This window comes from Lissotriton helveticus, chromosome 8 (assembly GCF_964261635.1).
Source record: "Lissotriton helveticus chromosome 8, aLisHel1.1, whole genome shotgun sequence".
In the NCBI taxonomy this organism is placed as follows: Eukaryota; Metazoa; Chordata; class Amphibia; order Caudata; family Salamandridae; genus Lissotriton; species Lissotriton helveticus.
Genome location: NC_136069.1, coordinates 1,408,753,831 through 1,408,769,169, shown reverse-complemented (window position 1 = coordinate 1,408,769,169; position 15,339 = coordinate 1,408,753,831). Strand labels below are relative to the sequence as shown.

The 15,339-nt window shown below is 44.4% G+C and overlaps 1 protein-coding gene across 1 annotated transcript in view; it reads left to right on the top strand.

The window, feature by feature from the left end:
* Window positions 1–15,339, top strand: part of TMPRSS15 (transmembrane serine protease 15) — a 1,630,091-nt gene that overhangs the window by 246,209 nt on the left and 1,368,543 nt on the right. Inside the window, exons 5-6 of the mRNA XM_078658360.1 lie at window positions 12,915–12,956; window positions 15,050–15,091. Of these exons, the coding sequence (XP_078514486.1) occupies window positions 12,915–12,956; window positions 15,050–15,091 (84 nt within the window). The remainder of the gene's footprint in view (window positions 1–12,914; window positions 12,957–15,049; window positions 15,092–15,339) is intronic.

The following is a 15,339-nucleotide window of genomic DNA, read 5'->3' as shown; positions in this document are numbered from 1 at the left end:
AATCCAGATGCTTCTTCCTTGCTTGCTTTCTATGTTATCATGTAGCAAGAATGCGGCACCAGGATTGGCTGGCATGGGCAAACACATCTCACTTTAAGAGACCGGACTCACTAACGTCACACATATAGGAAAAGCCTAAAGTGTGCATGTGGAGTTGGCTGTAGAAAGGCACCTATCCAACCCAACATGTGCACTTTACTTCAAACCAAGCCTGCTGTAAATCCCCATGCCTGCCCACCCTGTGCTTTCATTCATAATGATTTGCCAGCACCTGGCCTGTAATAAAAGCATTGCGGCTGCCTGACAAAAAAAAAATACTTAAAGTAAATCTTAGATTTACTACTGGAGGAGATGCAGGGGCAAGAAATGGAGGGGGGAAATTCTCCAGCATCTAAATAGGGCTGCCGCCCCTGCCCATTGTTCTTGACCACTAATGAGAACATAGTAGTTATCTTAATGGTATAATTTAGATCAATTTTGTAAATTCTAAAATTGATATTTATTTATTTTAAAAGTTTTATAGAGCATCAACCAGACCCAAGCTAGGGTATCTGAGCGCTTTACATAAGGCGTAATGTGAAACATTCAAAGGGATAACATTGCATATAAGTAACAAGGAGTAACAGCATTGAGAAAACTTATTCTGAAAAACAGTAAAAGACCATTCAAGTTCGTGTGGGTCATCAGTTCTCGTGGCAGCAATGATAAGAGTGTTCTGAACCCAAAAATAAAAACAAAAACAAAAAAAACACAATTAAGTGCAAGAAGGTCTTAATTAAGCGGACTAAAGCATAGAGGTAGATTGGGGATTGCCGATCTTGTGACGTGGTTGTATTGATTTAAGGTAGGAATTTGCTCATCAGGAATGATTTTGTTTCCTATTTGAAGAGAGGGATAGAGGAGATTTTTCTGATGTGTGGGGGAAGGGAGTTCCAAATTCTTGGGGCTGCCCCACAGAATGCTCTGTTGGAGGTTTTCGACTTTTTGAAACGTGAGGGTTTCAGAAGTAGATTATTACCACTCCTAGAATGTCTGTTTCCTCCAGATAGGCTGAGTTTTTGGGCTAGGTACTGAGGGGTGTTGTGGTGCAGCGCCTTGTGTGTGATGCAAGCCATATTTAGGTGGATTCGAGCTTCGTAGGGTAGCCAGTTAAGTGCTTTTAGGTGTGGCGATATGTGGTCAAATTTCCCGGACCCTGTTATGAGTCTTGCTGCAGCATTGAGACAGGCTTTTAGAGGGGCGGTTGAGAGTTTGGGAAGCCCCGCGAGGGTGGTACATCCGTACTCAAGTCTAGAAATAACTAAGGACTGGACTGCAGCTTTGAGGTCCGCATTCTCAAGAAATGGTTTCATTTTCCTGAGATAGCTGAGATGGAAGCGGGCATTTTTAGCCAATAAGTTGACGTGGTTTTGCATGTTCAGGTTCTTATATGGAGGAGTCCACTACTGTTGGCGTGCAGTTCAAAGCCGTGATAGTTTTGATCCAATCCTTTGTCTCCATGGCGTTCTTAGCGGGGGAGATTAGGAGAAACTCTGGGGCATATTATCAAGGGGGTTTATCTCCGCTTTTTTGGCTTTAAAAGCCAAGAAAGCGAAGATAAAATTATCTCCCTATTACCTAGCTGTTGCTAACACCAGTTAGCGGCAGCTAGTAGGAGATAGCGACCATCTTGGGCCCCGCTTTGCATGTCAGTGAAATTTATCACTAATGACATGCAAAGTGGGCGTGCCAAGATGTTAGCGACTGGAAACAGTCGCTAACATCGCTATCTCCTATTACCAACTTTTGGAGATATTCGCGCTAAGCGTGAATATCTCCAAAAGCTAACACCTGCCCCTGGGCAGTTCTTAGCCATGTTATCCAATGGTAGGTGGATAACATGGCTAAGAGCATTAGCTCGGTAATGCATGAATATCGCTGACTTTTCAGCGATATTCATGCATTTCGGCCGATTTTTATCGCTTAGGAGATAAACCTTGATAATAGCAAGGTTCCTAAGCGATAAAAATCACAGCAGCACGGCGATAAAAATATTGCCGCTAAGCCAACATAACGATAATTATCACTAGTTGTTGGTAATATGCCCCATTGTTTTTTGCGAGCATAGCTTGAGGAAGTTGGTCGATAGCCATTGGACTGTCTTTTCAAGGGCTGTAATAAAAACTATACACCGATAGTATCCCTCTTGACCTATATTTCTTTTGCTTGAGACTAAATGCTCACATCTAGGGCATATCAAAGAATGTACTACTTCACAACTATTTCATTTGTATAAGTTTTATTAGATATATTTATTTTTTGGCAGAAAAAGTGTTTCTATTTATAGGCTCAAAAGCATTTGTCAGTCAGTCCATAGTTACTAGGAACATATTTTACAAAAAGATTAAATAGTGATTTTCATAGTACAGTTGTTATCATTTAGAAACACACATTTTGTTCATTTTTTTTGGACTTAAGACAATAATTTAGAACAATCCCGACTCACTCACCACACCAAACTACCATACCTCTCAATCTTCTACATACACATCACTTGCACTCACTACATACATACTCCACACCCCAGTCTCACACTACATACACAGTTTAAACTATAGGGGCGAAAAGACTCGACCCTCTACTGCTGTGCTGAAAAATGGGGTGTTGCCACATAGACTGGTCAACGTGCGTTTCGATGGCCTAATTTTCTTTCTTTGCCATCTTCTTCAGGACCTATAGTTTCAAGAATATATTGCGGGCTTGGTGTTCTGATGGGGGGCTGCTATAGTTGTAGCGCAGCAAATCGTTACGATGTCCTTATGCCTAGGGAGGGCTGTTGTACTCTTCCCAGGGTCACTATGTAGCTGCATATGCTGTGGGATGATCTGCGCGGGGCTTTTCAGATGCTCTAGTCATTAAAAAGCTCCCTGCCGACTATTACCATACATCCCTTGATTGCTGATATGGTTCAAGTGCCAGAATGGTATGGTACTCTTCCTATTTCATTCTCCGTATTTGTTGAAGGGTCCACACACCCACTGGTTCGTGCCTACTACTCAAATTGGTTTTCTTTGAGGGGGCTTAATGTCGCCGACCTTTCATTCAAACGTGCAACGGGTATCTCTGGCACCTACAGCATATTCCTATCAGCGAGTTTCAAGGGCTGTATTCATTGACCTTATATCTTCGATAGAGGAGATCTTGATGTACAGTTGGGTGTCATCCACGTACATGTGGAAGGATATGTTCTCAGCTGTAGTAACTCGGTGAGTGGTTCGACGTATAGGTTGAATAGCATGGGAGATAGTGTGGAGCCTTGGGGAACTCCCAGTAGGTTAGGGGAGGAAACTGAGACATTGTTGTTGATCAAGTAGGATTGCGTTCTGTTTTCCAGGAAGGATTTGAACCACTGAAGGACTTTACCAGAAAAAAACATCCTGTATTCTAGTCTTCTTAGTAGTTTGTCGTGGTTGACCGTATCAAAGGCTGAGGAGAGGTTGAGTAAAACTAGCAGGCAGGTTTTGTTGTGGTCAAGGGCTTGCAGGGCGTCATCTACTATATGTAGAATGCCTGTTTCTGTGCTATGCCCGGGTCTGAAACCCGATTGGTGAGTGTTCAGTAGATTGAAGTTCGAAATGTGTTGGTTTAGTTGCTGCTGAACACATTTTTCCAAGACCTTGGCTAGCATGGGAATATTGGTAATTGGTCGGAAGTTGTTGGGGTCAGAGTTATCTACAGTAGGTTTTTTAAGGATAGGGGTGACTTGTCCTGTTTTTAGGCAATCTGGGATGTGACCTTGTGCTAGTGAGGCATTCATGATATTGGTCCAAAGAGGAGAGATGATATGAAAGAGGTGGGGTAAACTGTTTGAGGGGACAGGGTTGTTGACGTGGTTGTTAAGTTTGGTCGTTGCAATAATATTGGTGATTTTATTGAGATTGTAGAGTTTAAAGTGGCCCAGAGAGAGTTATTTTTGGGCCATGGTAGCTCAAGCATTGCAGGCATATTGACTTGATTGCACTTAGGGGTGGCTGAGTTGAGTGCTGCTGCACTAAGTTCGAGTTGCCGAGAGTTAGTTTTAGCAGAGAATTCTACACTGCTCAACTGAGATTTCAATGTCAGTAGCGAAGTTTTAGCTAATTTGTGAGATTGTTGTTTCAGAATTTCAAAGAGTTTCTTTGGCCTTGTCTAGTTCTGATCTGAAAAAGTCTATTTTTGATTGTAGGATACTTTTATTGTAGTAGTTTCTCCATTTACAGAGAAGTTTGAGATGATTGGGGGAGGGGTGTTGCCTCCATTTCCTTTCCGCTGATCTGAGTATGCGTCTCTCTTCATTTAAGGCTTCGCTGAACCATGGGTCATTGTCTTTTTCACTAATTCTTTTGAGTTTTGGTGGAGCGGCTTGCTCGAAGACTTTGGTCATTACGGAGTTGTAGTGAGCTGTGAGGTCATTGACGTCTAATCCGTTATTGGGGAGAGTAAGAACCTTCTCACAGGAAGATTTTCTTGAAGGCGGATGGAATTTGGAAGGTGATAATGTGGTGGTCTGACCAGTCACATGGCATAACCTAGAGTGAGTCAATAGTATTTTGATTAGATATGATCCAATCAAGAGTGGCACCCTTTGAGTGAGTCGGCATTGAGATAACTTGGGTGAGGGAATCGTCTGCTAGGAAGGTTTTAAGGGTGTTATCCTGCTTGTCCAGGTGGTTGTCCCAGTGTAGATTGAAATCACCCCGGTAAATGTCTTTGGAGTGAGGGGAAAAGTTTGAGGTAATAATTTCCATAAGCTGTTCAGTGAATTCAGCATTCGACCCTGGTGGATGGTAAAGAATGTGTAGTTTGTAAGAGTGGGTACTCGAGGAATTAACAGAAATCCCAAAGTATTCACAGGAGACAAGGAGTTCCGAATGAAATTTCGAGATGGAGATGTCGGAGCGATGTATGCAGGCTAAACCTCCGCCTGTCTTGTGCGTTCTGTCTAATCAAATGATGTTGTAGTCGGGTGGGACAAGAAGATCTAGGCAAGGGGAGGATGACTCATTAAGCCAAGTTTCTGTGAGGAGGATTTTATCAATATTCTTGTTGAGGGCAAGGTCTGCGGTGTCCGATGCATTTTGGTGCTGACCGGCAGTTCAGTAGAAGACAGGAGAGCGCATTTGCGGCGCTCTTTACAATTGGCTCAGGGATCTCAATGTGTGCGGCTAATGATTGAAGATTATTCAGGTTTATTCCTCTAGGTCTTGGATGAGAAGTGCGACTTGGGTCGCTAGGGACTGGGAGTATAGCATATTCATCTTTGTTAGAAGTTGGACTAGCCGCGGTTTCATATTGCTGAAGAAGTGATAGGATATCACTGTCAATTATGTTATTGTAGGGTCTGCATGTGCGCAAGATTTGATCCGATAGAGCTAGTGGGATAGTTTTTATCCCCTTCTCGCCTGTTGCCAGGGATTTTTCAAGATGTTTAAGTGTGGAAAGGGCGTTTTCAGCGAGGTGTAGGATGTTTCTAGTTTTTAGGATAACGTTTTTTAAGTTTCGGACGGTGACGCCAGTCTGTGTTTTAAGAGAATCTTGATAGGGCGGGGGGGAACTGAAGTAGGGTGTTGATAGGGGGGGCATTAATGGGGTTGTTCTTGCTAGTTCTGGACGAGGGAGGTGGTATGGTGTGTGCGATGTGCGGGGAGTTGCTGCCGCTACTTTCAGCAAATGTAGGAGGAGGCACGGACCGAAGCTTCTCCGAAGGCACTGATAGGGTGGGGGGGGGGAGTTAGGTTCAGAGGTAATCTGTGTGGATTGACGGGCTGGCTTTTTAAAGCACCGTGCTGATGGGAAATGTTAATGATATTTACAACAGTTTTGGGTGGGGTAGTCGGATGCTGGTCTTCAGGGTGATCTGAGGGGGTGGAGGTTAGGCCCTGAAGAGCAAACAGTGGGTTGCTGGCCTGGCTTTTTAAAACACTGCGCTGATGATGGTTGCTAATGCTAATGCTAATAGCCACAGTTCTGAGTGGTGTAGGAGGTCGTTGATCATCCGGGGATGAAGTCGTGGTAATAGTGGTAAGGTCCTGCGAGATGCTAAGTGTGGTGATGGTGTGAGTTTTGAGGGTGAGTAAGTAATTATCAAAGAGTTCTAGATCCTTGTTAGCTGCTTGGATGAGCACAGTGCCATATTTGTAGGACGTAATGTTCAGTGTGGCTCTGAGGTTTTGCGAGGAAGTCGTAGTAATCCTATTGGGACCTCAATGCAGTCACAAAAAACAGATGCACAGCCCATCCCAAGAGCTGACGTGTGTTATGTTGTCTTGTAAAGCGCATGGCTACCCCAGCAATGGGGCGTCCCAGCGCTGTAGACCACTGGGGAACCCGTCCTGGCTTTCCCTGTGAGATGATCCCTGCTGGGTATCTCCAAGGTGAAACCAGTCATCCCCGGTGTATGTGGGGGGCCGTTGTGGAGATGAGGCAAGCTAATGCCCAGAGTTGCCGAGTGTGATCCCTGGTTAGAGTAGGCACCGAAGTGAGAATTATCGAGTCCGCTGACCCTGGTCCACGACCCTGCCGCGTCGGGAATTGAACCCTGGTCCCAGGCCGTCCTCTGCTTTCGGGTCTGCCGCCTCTAACCAGTGAGCCACACCACTCCTCATTGACAGATTAGCAACATATCTGAGTAGCTTTGATCCCACATCAGGGTCTGACCCCTGGAGCTGAAGAAAAATCTGCATTTTCAACTCAAGGTGGCACTTCCAGTACACTGTGATGCCCTGTGGTTTGAAGAATGCCCCTGCCACCTACCAGAGGTTGGGGAACAAAGTCCTTGCTAGATTGGAGGCCTTTAGTGCAGCCTATTTTGATGTTGTTGTCTTTAGCTCCACCTAGCAAGATCACCCGATCCACCTCCAAAAGGTTCTGGAGTCTCTGTGGCGAGCCAGCCTCACTATCATAGCAAGTAAGTGTCAGATAGGGCAGAGCAAGGTTGAATACTTGGGCCACCTTGTAGGTAAAAACCTACAACATTCTGGATTGAGTAGCTCCAACAACCCAGAACTAAGTCAGGGCATTCCTTGGCGTGACATTACACTACAGGAGGTTTGTGCAGGGAACTGGGTCCATTGTGGCCTGCCTGACAGAATTGACCTCTAGGAAAAGGCCCAAAAAGGTAAACTGGACACTGTGCTGTCAAAATGCTGTTGATGCCTTGATAGAAGCTGTTCAGAGCATCCAATAAGAAAGCTTCAGATTGTGGGCAGCGTACAAAGTGTGGAAAGCAATAAGGAGCTTGTGTGGTTTCGAGAAAATCTCGTGTTACACACCATTGGTATCTACAACTTTTTTGCCACTAGATTTGTGGGATCGTGTGGCTCACTACTGGAGAGCAAAAGAAATAAGGATGGTGGGAGATCTGTATTCAGAAAGGGGTCTCAAATCATTTGAACAACTTAGGGAACAGTATCAGCTGCCGAGGGAGAATTTTGCTAAGTACTTACAAATTAGGTACCACTTGGTGAATAACTGCTGTATTATCCAATCCAAACCTTTAATAGAAGGAAACATGGTAGGACCATGGATAGGCACTCTATACGGTCTTATGTTGAGTACTAAGGCTAATGATCTGGAGGAACAAAATCGAAAATGGGGGATTAAATTGGGGAGACAGGATATACAAATAGAGGCTTCTATTGACTTGGCCAGTCAATTATTCTTGTCCGCAAAACTGTCAGCCCAACATTTTAAATCACTCTTTAATCTATACTATACCCCAGACAAGGTGTCTAAATGGATTGGTGATCAAATAGGGAAATGTTTTCGCTGTGGACACCCATCTGCTGATGATGTGCATATTTTCTTTGCTTGTCCATCTGTAGCTGGTTTATTAACACAGTTGGAGAAATTTCTAACAGAGACTCTTGGTGTCCCTATACAATTATCTGCCACTCAGATTCTTTAAGGGGTAGAGATGAGTTCGGCTGCTGCAGTAATCAAAAAACATCAGGCTTTTTAAATATTTTTAGCTTCTGCTGTATAAAGATTGAGTATAGCTTCATTTTGGCTTCAACAGGATCCGCCTACATTTGAGGCCTGGAGGGCACGTTTCTTCTCTGTATATAACATGGAGCACAGTGTATATGCCCTCAAAGGCCATCGTAAAAAGAAGCTTGGCCGGTTAGTCTGGGGCACGATTTTGCAATATTTGGATTGTGAAATATGAAATCCGGGGCAGGTAGAGTTTCTTGATCCTTGTACAATAGGGCTACAGGTTCTCACCTTAATTAATTAAGGATTGCAACATCGGTATTCTTTCTTCTATCTATTGGTTAATATAGAGGCTGTCATTGTTGTTTTCTGTTTTTTGCTTTGCCTCTTTGTTAATCGGAAAGCCCGCTGCGTATATTGTATGTATGATGTTGATTTGATCCTTCTGACTCATGTATTTTCAATTAAAAAAAATGAAAGCTTCAGATTACTCCAAGCAGTTCATAGTGCAAACAGATGCTTCTGGGCATGGGACAGGAGCGAACAATGATGATGGCTATGACTAACCTGTTTCTTTTATAAGCAGGAGGCTTCTCTCAAGAGAGCAGGATTGCAGTGTCTTCAAGAGGGAAGCCTTAGCTGTTGTTTGGTCCCTGAAAACGCTGAGATCATACCTGTTTGGTTCTTACATCCTTGTCTAAAGAGACCACAGACCTCTCCGATGGCTCATGCAAATGAAAGGCCAAATCCACAAACTGTTAAGGTGGTCCATATCCCTACAGGGAATGGACTTTCCAGTGGAACTCTGACTTGGGACTGACCATGCCAACGCAGAAGGCCTTTCCAGGTTCTTGCACTTAGACAATGAAGACTCTCTAGGGAAAGTTTTTTCTCCTCCTATTTTGTTTGGGACGGGTCATGTAGGAAATGGCCTCTTGTTAAATTGTTAGCCCCACTTTTTTCTCGTTGCCTGTTGTAATTTCAACTGTACGTGCACTGGGCATCTCTTTCCCAAAACACTGTACCACATTTTGCACAACTTCAGCTTCGCCTGTAAGTTCCTAGTAAAAGGTAGCATGGGGGAATGGGTACTGAATAGAGTCCTTTGGGCTGCAGCACTGGCTGTGCCACCCCAGGGACCACTCACCAGGTCTAGCTGCATGTCTTGGTGCAGGAAAATACAAATAGTCGGCATGGCACACGACCCTGTGTGCCATGACCCCCCTATACCGCATAAGATATAGGTCAGCCATCCCTACTGCAGGCCTTAGCCCTATGGCAGGGTGCACAATGCCGTATGTGCAGGCATATTAGCATGAGCAGTTATGCCCATACAATGTCCAGTCCATTCTGTGACGTTATAAGTAAACAGAAATTCCATAAAGAATGTATGGGCTGGATACTCAACAGCATGAGGTTCCTAGCTCCTTGACGGCTTCACTGATTTCTAAGATATTTGGGACCAAATGTCTTGACAATAAATAATCACAAATGCCATTGGTGGATTTATTAATACAATCACACAGGAGACCCCTTTAGAGGGTTACCTGAAACCTAACCAAACACTAGTGGAGTCTCTGGCCTGTTTTAACCAGCCTGCCAGTACTAGACCTGTTTCTGACCTCATGAGGAGAGAGTCAGCACTCTCAGAGGACAGAAACAATACCTAGGGCATGGGTGTTTCACACCTCCTCCAGGAAAGGATGGTGTTCCCAGGGGGGAAACTTCAAAGGTGAAGCTGCCTCCTTTGAAATCCAACCCAGGAACCCCCAGATATTAGGGGAAGTCAAGCACTCTTTCCTGCTCCACATTTGGTGGGAGTGAGGGAGGGAGCATTAGTTAGATGAGGAGAAGGGTCACCTCTCAGTCTGCACTACCCCTAGAGTGGGGAAGATGATGTGAACCCTTCTGATGAAATTGCACTATCTTGAGATGGTGAGAAAACCTTCAATCAGGTTCAGGGTAGTGCCTCCTCTCACCTCGCTGGAAGAACACAGAGAGTCCGCCTCCCCCCGTTTCGTTCCGAGGCCACCGAAGTCATCTGCGGCGTCCCGCAAGGATCATCACTCAGCCCCACCCTCTTCAACGTCTACATGAGACCTCTCGCAGCCATCGCACGACAACACAACCTCAACATCATCTCCTACGCCGACGACACCCAGCTGATCCTCTCCCTCACCAGAGACCCCGACACCGCCAGAACCAGCCTCCACGAAGGGATGAAAAACGTCGCCGAGTGGATGAAGAACAGCCGCTTGAAACTGAACTCAGACAAGACGGAAGTCCTCATCCTTGGACCATCACCCTCCGCCTGGGACGACTCCTGGTGGCCCCCAGCACTGGGCATCGCCCCCAAGCCGACAGACCACGCACGCAACCTGGGCTTCATCCTGGACTTCTCCCTCTCGATGACCGGACAAGTCAACGCCGTCTCCTCTTCATGCTTTCACACCCTCCGCATGCTCCGCAAGATCTTCCGATGGATCCCGATCGAAACCAGGAAAACGGTCACCGAGGCCCTCGTCACCAGCCGGCTGGACTACGGAAACACCCTCTACGCCGGAACAACAGCCAAGCTACAGAAAAGACTACAACGCATCCAGAACGTCTCCGCCCGACTCATCCTGGACATCCCTCGATGCAGCCACATCTCCGGCCACCTGAGGAACCTGCACTGGCTCCCCGTCAGCAAGAGGATCACGTTCAGGCTCCTCACCCACGCACACAAGTCTCTCCACGACCTGGGCCCCAAGTACCTCAACAACCGCCTGACCTTCTACACGCCCACCCGCCAGCTTCGGTCCGCTAGCCTCGCCGCCGTACCACGCATCCGAAGAGCCACCGCCGGAGGCAGATCCTTCTTCTACCTGGCGGCCAAGACATGGAACTCCCTCCCCATCCACCTTCGGCTTACCCAGGACCACCTCGCCTTCAGGAGACAACTCAAGACCTGGCTGTTCGAGCAGTAGCAGCCCCCTTCCCCCAAGCGCCTTGAGACCCTTCCGGGTGAGTAGCGCGCTCTACAAGTGTTATGATTGATTGATTGACTGGAAGTAGTCACTATAGGTAGTGGACTCCCAAAGTTAAGTAGTCCATTGGCTACTGCCTATCTCCCTTTGTAATGGCCCATAATTCAGTATTTACGTGGCTCGCTAAAATCTTGACTTGATATTCCACGGACCAAAAGAAAACACAGGAAGAAGACATGCTGCTGAACTAGGAACTGACTAAACCCTGCCAACTGCAAAATGACTCTACAACTGTTACCTGCTGTCTCTACCTGAAACCTGTGCATCCTCTGAGTAACTTAGTAAGTAATATTGTTTTCTAAAGCATACGAATGCCATGGCATCTTAGCGCTAACATGCTGCCAAATGATCAAGTAAGAAAGGAAACCTACTTAACACTAGAAGCCCAGAGCCAGGTCTTCAAGGATTTCCTAAAACACAGCATATTTGTTTGAAACCTCGGAAAAAAAGGCATGAAGTTCCATAGCTTACAAGCCAAGTCGAAAAAACATCTAAAACCCCAATTAGCCTTCTTTATCCTAGAAATAAGCTCCAACCTAGTAGTAGATGATCTTAAGTCACATCGAGGGATGTGCCATGCAAAGGTCTATTAAAACACAAGTTGTCGGAATCCATGCAGTGCCTTGTGTACAATACACAAGGCCTTAAATTTGACCCTATCCTTAATGGGCAGCCAGTGGAGTCCTTGGAGTTCACGAAACCCAGAGCCCTATCAGCCTTCGCCAAATGCCTGGGACCTCTCTTTGGATTAATGGTACTAGTCCCCAGCACACCGCTGGTATTGACAGCTGGGGTAAAGACCGGCATTGACAGTGTTTATGCGATTCACCCCGCCAGCCAAGGCTTTTTTGCTACCAGGCGGGTAGCCAACCCTTTCAACATATCCAACAACCTGAGGGACCCTCACAGTACCTGCTACCAATGCTGCCAACAGCCCTGCTCCTGTGACCCTGTACCTTCTTTCTGGTTGCATCGACAGCATGGATGTAGCAACTTGGGCATGACCTCGATGGACTGCCCTCACCGCACCTGTAGCTGAACGCAACTGGTGAAGAACCCATTCTGCATCCCAAGACCTCCGGCACTGATGACCCAGGTCGCCCAGAACTGACTGCTGTGCCCGAGCCCTGTGACGTCCAAAACTCTGACTCCACTGGAGGAGAAAGTCCCCTGAACTGTGGGAGACCTTTGTCCCACAAAACTCCATGGCGGGGCAGTGCTTCCATCAACTACGATGGTAAATGGGTTGTCGATACTCCGCTATCTAACCTGTCTAACCCTATGCTTTTTTCATCTTGACCGCGACGGTCTCTACCTGATGGTATTGACCACTTTTGCTGAAAACCTGTAAGCAATTGTGTCTTGAACTGCATTTGGTTAACAATCAACTTACAAAGCAATTACTAACTGTTGAATGAAGTTCTTTATTTCTAAAAATATATATATAAATACAACTTTATTTTCCTAATTAGTTCTAGATTTATTCTTGAGTGTGTGTGTCTCAGTTATTGCCTCTGTGCATAACAACAAACACTTGGTTAAGCTTGACTCTTGACCCATACTACCACAAAAAGGAGCAATAGAATTATCTGCACACCTATTGCATGTTCACTGGACTCTCTGCAAAGTGTACTTCTTTTTGGTGCGGTATACAGAGAGCCAGTGTCCTACAGGTACATCCTATTAACCAATATGTACATTGCAATGATATGAACTGGAAAAGCTTGCTCAGTGACGACAGAAACGAAAATTACTGAATGTTGGCGCATATTAGAATTACATGAAGCTTCTCAATGTTTTTATTAGATTACCTTAACAGGCTTGCAGTACAAAAGCATGTTATGATAAAATGTTAGAAGTCACCCATTTGTAATCTAGTCTGACTTAATTCCAGATTTAAAAAATATTTTTCACTTATGTTGTGGTTTCTTGCAGTTCTTGAGGTTATGACAACGACGACAGCATTCACAACGTCAGGTATGTCTTCTTAGAAATGTATCAACATCAAGTAGTCATTACCCCTCCCATCAATGTCCCCCTGCATGTCTTCTCTCCCCACGGTTTTTGCAGAGCACAGGACACTGTAAGGCAAGTGGTTATTTTCCTTAAAAGAAGTATATTGGAACATTTCCTCTACCTTCAAAATGGGTTAGTCTTATAAACATTAGTGTGACGATCGTTTTAAATTAAATGGGTTATTCTTATAAACATTAGTGTGATGATTGTCCCAAATTGCCCATGTGTGTTATTGCTAGTCATGCCATGCAGAATTTTCAGTTTTTCGCTTATTGCTTAAGTGCAAGGTGCGTATAAAAACCCTGTATTTTGGGTGGTTAGGCCAGAGACTTTTCTTTATTCTCACATGACTGTCCAATTGTTCAGAGACTTCCCCTTTTTCCTAGAGTTACTGTCAGTTTTCCTTGTAAATCTGACAGTTAGAGCTTAGACGACATTCTCCTTTCTCAAAGACATGTTGTCCATTCTTTTTATGATTTTTGTTGCTCAGAGTGATTCTGATTTCTGACTTTCTACTCTGTTTCTGTGCTGTCTAAACTGAGCCTTTGGATGAGCTCTACAAGGATTGTTTTCACATCCATGGGTGACACAGGTGAAATTAGTTCAATGCACCAACTCTTCAATGTAAATGAGAGGTTTTGATAATCCTGCAGAACCCACCCAACACATCTGAGAAGTGGCATCAATGCTTCTGGATTACTAGCAGGGAGCAGTGGTAATCCAAATGATCATTCGTTAATGATTTACACACATATGATCACTAGAAACGAAATATGAATTTCAACATATTGATTTTAAGACAGTTGTTTTAAAATCTCTGGGATCTAGTGCACATGACTGTAGCTTTTTATTTACTTCCTCATTTTCTTTACTCATTATATCTGTCACATTAAAATCAGTGCCCAACACTCCATCTGGTAACTACTTTAGAAGTGTTCCTAACTAATTCAGAGTCATCCCTTGGAGCTTAGGTGGAAAAGCACTTTTTCTTCACAACATGTCCCTGTTACTACTCCATAGCACCCCTGTGGTTCTAGTCAGGTCTGATCAACAACAAACTAAACTCATTCTTTCACAAGTATGGCCACCCTCTGCAGTGTGATGTGTATCCTGCATAAGCCAGTAATCTATAGCTTCCTCCATGAATGCTGTGTACCTTTTAAATATGTCACGTTCGAAAGTATCACGGTTCGCCAACCAGCTTGATGTTATTTCTTCTGGACCTGCCATCAATCTCTCCCAGTCTGATTTGGATCACTGTGTTTTCTTCCCGAAGTCTCACAACTGTAGATTGGAACTTTATAGCTTCATCTTTAACAATACTGAATGCCACTTCAGCTTGTTTCACTCTATTATGCATTATTTCAACAGACCGGACCAAATAAACTTCAATTAACTCAATGTCTATTTGAGATTCAAGCATAGACTTAGTATCTGTCACTGCCTTCAGCTCAGCTCATCATCCATCCGGGGTGAGGAATTCCCTTTGTTGTAGGGAGCTGTGGTTCAGTTACGCCTCCCGCATCCTAGCCTCTGCAGTTTTGTTTGAAGGAAATATTAGTTGTCAAACTTCTTTGCTGGGTTGGTTTAGTGCTTCTCTCATGACCCATTGTCTCTTCATTAGAGATTGTATTGAGCCGTATCTTCTGCAGTTTAGGTATCAGGAGCGTTTAGAGCAGTTCCCTTACGCCATGTGTGGTCTGAAGCTGTCCGGCCCTTACTTTTCCATGTAAGGCAATAGGGAGATCCTTTCTAGGGAGCAAGGCACAGATGACTCAAGCCTGAAAGGGTATTGTCAATATATTTAGAAAAGAAGGAGAGGGAGAGATAGCAAAAGAGAGAGAGGCATTTGTGATTCAGCACATGCAGTTGAACACAAGGGAGAAGGTAGAAAATGTTCTGTGATGGATTTTGGTTGGAAGAGAGAGTTCTAGGGCCCCTTTTCTAATTCATATTAAATCTATTTTTGTATGGCAAATTTGAAAGTTCCATATTTTAAAGTTCCATATAAATGTGGCTTGCCAGATTCCAACTGTTCTTTTTCTCTTTTGCAGAATCTACCGAGTTCACTTCAAAGAGTGCTTTAACAACTTCAGGTAAGAATGTACATTGTTGTTAATGTGTGTGTGTGTGTGTGTGTGTGTGTGTATATATTCAATACATAATAATAAAATACAGACATTTTATTTTAAGGGCTATATATTTTAATACATCTTTAAAAATTGTTTATTTACTTTAATACATTTATATTAATTCAATGTTCCATGGGCTTGCCCCTATAATGTGGGTCAGAGATCCAATATTTCTACAACTCCTCAAACAGTATTCCAGATAGCAGATGTTG